The sequence below is a fragment of the Manacus vitellinus genome, unplaced genomic scaffold (genome assembly GCF_001715985.3).
Source record: "Manacus vitellinus isolate BGI_N305 unplaced genomic scaffold, ASM171598v3 scaffold_6_pilon, whole genome shotgun sequence".
Classification (NCBI taxonomy): Eukaryota; Metazoa; Chordata; class Aves; order Passeriformes; family Pipridae; genus Manacus; species Manacus vitellinus.
This window is the reverse complement of record NW_021940750.1, coordinates 16,460,030-16,462,209: the sequence shown is the minus strand read 5'-3', so window position 1 is coordinate 16,462,209 and position 2,180 is coordinate 16,460,030. Positions and strand designations below refer to the sequence as shown.

Sequence of the window (2,180 nt, the reverse complement as noted above, 5' to 3'; positions counted from 1 at the left end):
GGCGGGAGACACCGGGGGTGCAAGGTGGATGCGAAGGACTGCGGAGAGGGGGTGTCTGCAAAGCAGCAGATGCCGTTCGCGGCCGACAATCCTGCCTCCTCGCCTCCGAAAGGGGAAAAAGAAGTTAACAGGTGTCTCCTCGGCTGTGGCAATAGACTAAGGAGGTGCCGGTGTCTGCTGTATTTTTAGCGTTTTCAGAAAGCACGGAAGAAAATCGTTCCACGTAAACCACGCTGTTTTGTCGATAGTATATAGTCAAAATTTGGGAAAAGCGCGTAATTGTTTCTCCTTGTTAGCTTAGTGTGCGAGACATCCAGACTCGTCTGGATTCCTAGTGGTCAAAGTACTTGAATATCTGCTAAGCACTATTTGGATTAGAGGTGTTAGTAGTTTGTCAGAGAAGTATTGCTTTTAGAACTTCTTCCTGATTACAGACTAGCATAACCAAACTAAAAAGTACTAAAAAATTGCTGCCTTGTCTATATAATTCTGTTTAAGTCTCCAGAGGTCTCTTTCATTTGTCTAAAAGCCAATCTGACATTTCTGACCCTTGACTTCCCCACTTCACAGACTAAACTATTGTGATTGCTGCCTGTACTTCCTCGTTAAAGTGTTCGTCAGTTTCCATTGTAAGTTAAATATTTTATAAGTGACAAAAATCATACAGAAACCATGAAAAGAAATAAACTTTAATCTGTTCTTTATATCTCTCACATTCAATTTTTTTTTTTTTTTTTTTTTTTAGTATATGAAAGCTTGCTGTGTTTGCTTGAGCAAAACAAGACTCCTACTTAGTTTCAAATGTTTCTCAGCTAAGAACATGCTTAGGCATCATAAGGGATTATTTCAGGAGCATCAGTTCCCTATTACTTTTCATTTAATAAAACCTACAAAAGTTACTACCAAACGTTTTCTATCATAGGCTTCGAAACTATAGGAAGCAATACAAAGTTGCTGAACAACAAAACAGGCAATGGTCGATTGCCTAAATCTGGTTCCTAGACCAATTAATTTTGAAGTATTATGCTGAAATTTCCTATTTTTTTCTTTTACATCATAGAGATACTTTGTTTGGACACTTGGGATTACACAGCATTTTTCTCGGTATTTAATTTAATGTAATAGTGGAAAGTAAGATACTCAAGACAGTGCCATTTTTATTGCATTTAGAGAAATGTAAATGTTTTGTTCCGATTTCAGTAGATCTGTTGTCATCTACTTTGTTTGAAAATTCAGCTTCCGTTATAAGCTTATGATAGAGCAAACTAACAGATTCAGACTTCAGATTTTGGCTCACAGAAACACAAAGAAATGCCAGGTAATTAATTAAGCTTCATGTTAGTATCAGCACATATAGATGAATTGTTAGGGGGAATGGGGAAGGTCTTTAAACTTCATTATGACTTACTGCCAACTTTCTACGCTTTGCTTCCTAAAGGCGCTCTCTGTGAATTTCCTGCATTTGCATTAGAATGCATTTAAGATGAAAAAATAGCAGTGCTGAGTATACTTAGGGTTTCTTGTTATATTTCCCTGTAGTAACAGGTGACATGATAATACTGTTAAAACTACAATGTGGAATTGCAAGTGTGTAACCCCAAGTGAAAATTGTTCTCTTTCTTGGTTGAAAGAAAATTATCAATCAGCATACCATGATCAATTATCCCCCTGGCTGCCACACACTGGGATTTGCACAAGGCATTGACATTGAGAAATTCCTCTTTAGAAAGGATGAGCGGACGGGATCCCAAACTTTGGAGCAGCCAAGCTAAGATGCCGGGGTCTCACTTTTTTTTTTCTTTTTTTTTTTTTCTATTGTTGCTTTCCAGCTCATCCAAGACAAAACTAGGAGATTGTGTTTACTTCTCAGTGCATTTTAAAAGATGCTGTATTTTTAAAAAGAAGAAAAAAGAAAAAAAAAAGAGAAAAAAAAGGAAAAACCAAACAAACAACCCTCCCCTCCAACCAAGCTCCCCCCAACAAACAGAAAGGAGAGATAAAAAGAAAAAAAAAGGAAAACAAAGAAACACAAAAGCACAAAGAAAAGCAAGTGAGGGAGCCTCAAGAAGAGCCACACAGCCCTCTCCCCCTCGATGCTCACCGTTGTTGGTAGGAGGTGATGCCCTGGACGTTTTGCGGGTTGCCGTTGGCCGCGGCGCCGGCTCGCCCCATGCCCGGTG

General features: G+C 38.9%; 1 protein-coding gene across 2 annotated transcripts in view; it reads right to left on the bottom strand.

Moving 5' to 3' along the window:
• NPAS3 (neuronal PAS domain protein 3) overlaps positions 1–2,174 on the bottom strand; it is a 607,971-nt gene extending 605,797 nt beyond the window's left edge. For both annotated transcript variants that reach the window (XM_018082872.2, XM_029964290.1), the window contains exon 1: positions 2,102–2,174. In XM_018082872.2, coding sequence (XP_017938361.1) covers positions 2,102–2,172 — 71 coding nt within the window. In that variant the 5' untranslated portion in view covers positions 2,173–2,174. The remainder of the gene's footprint in view (positions 1–2,101) is intronic.
• Between the last annotated feature and the right edge of the window lie 6 nt (positions 2,175–2,180).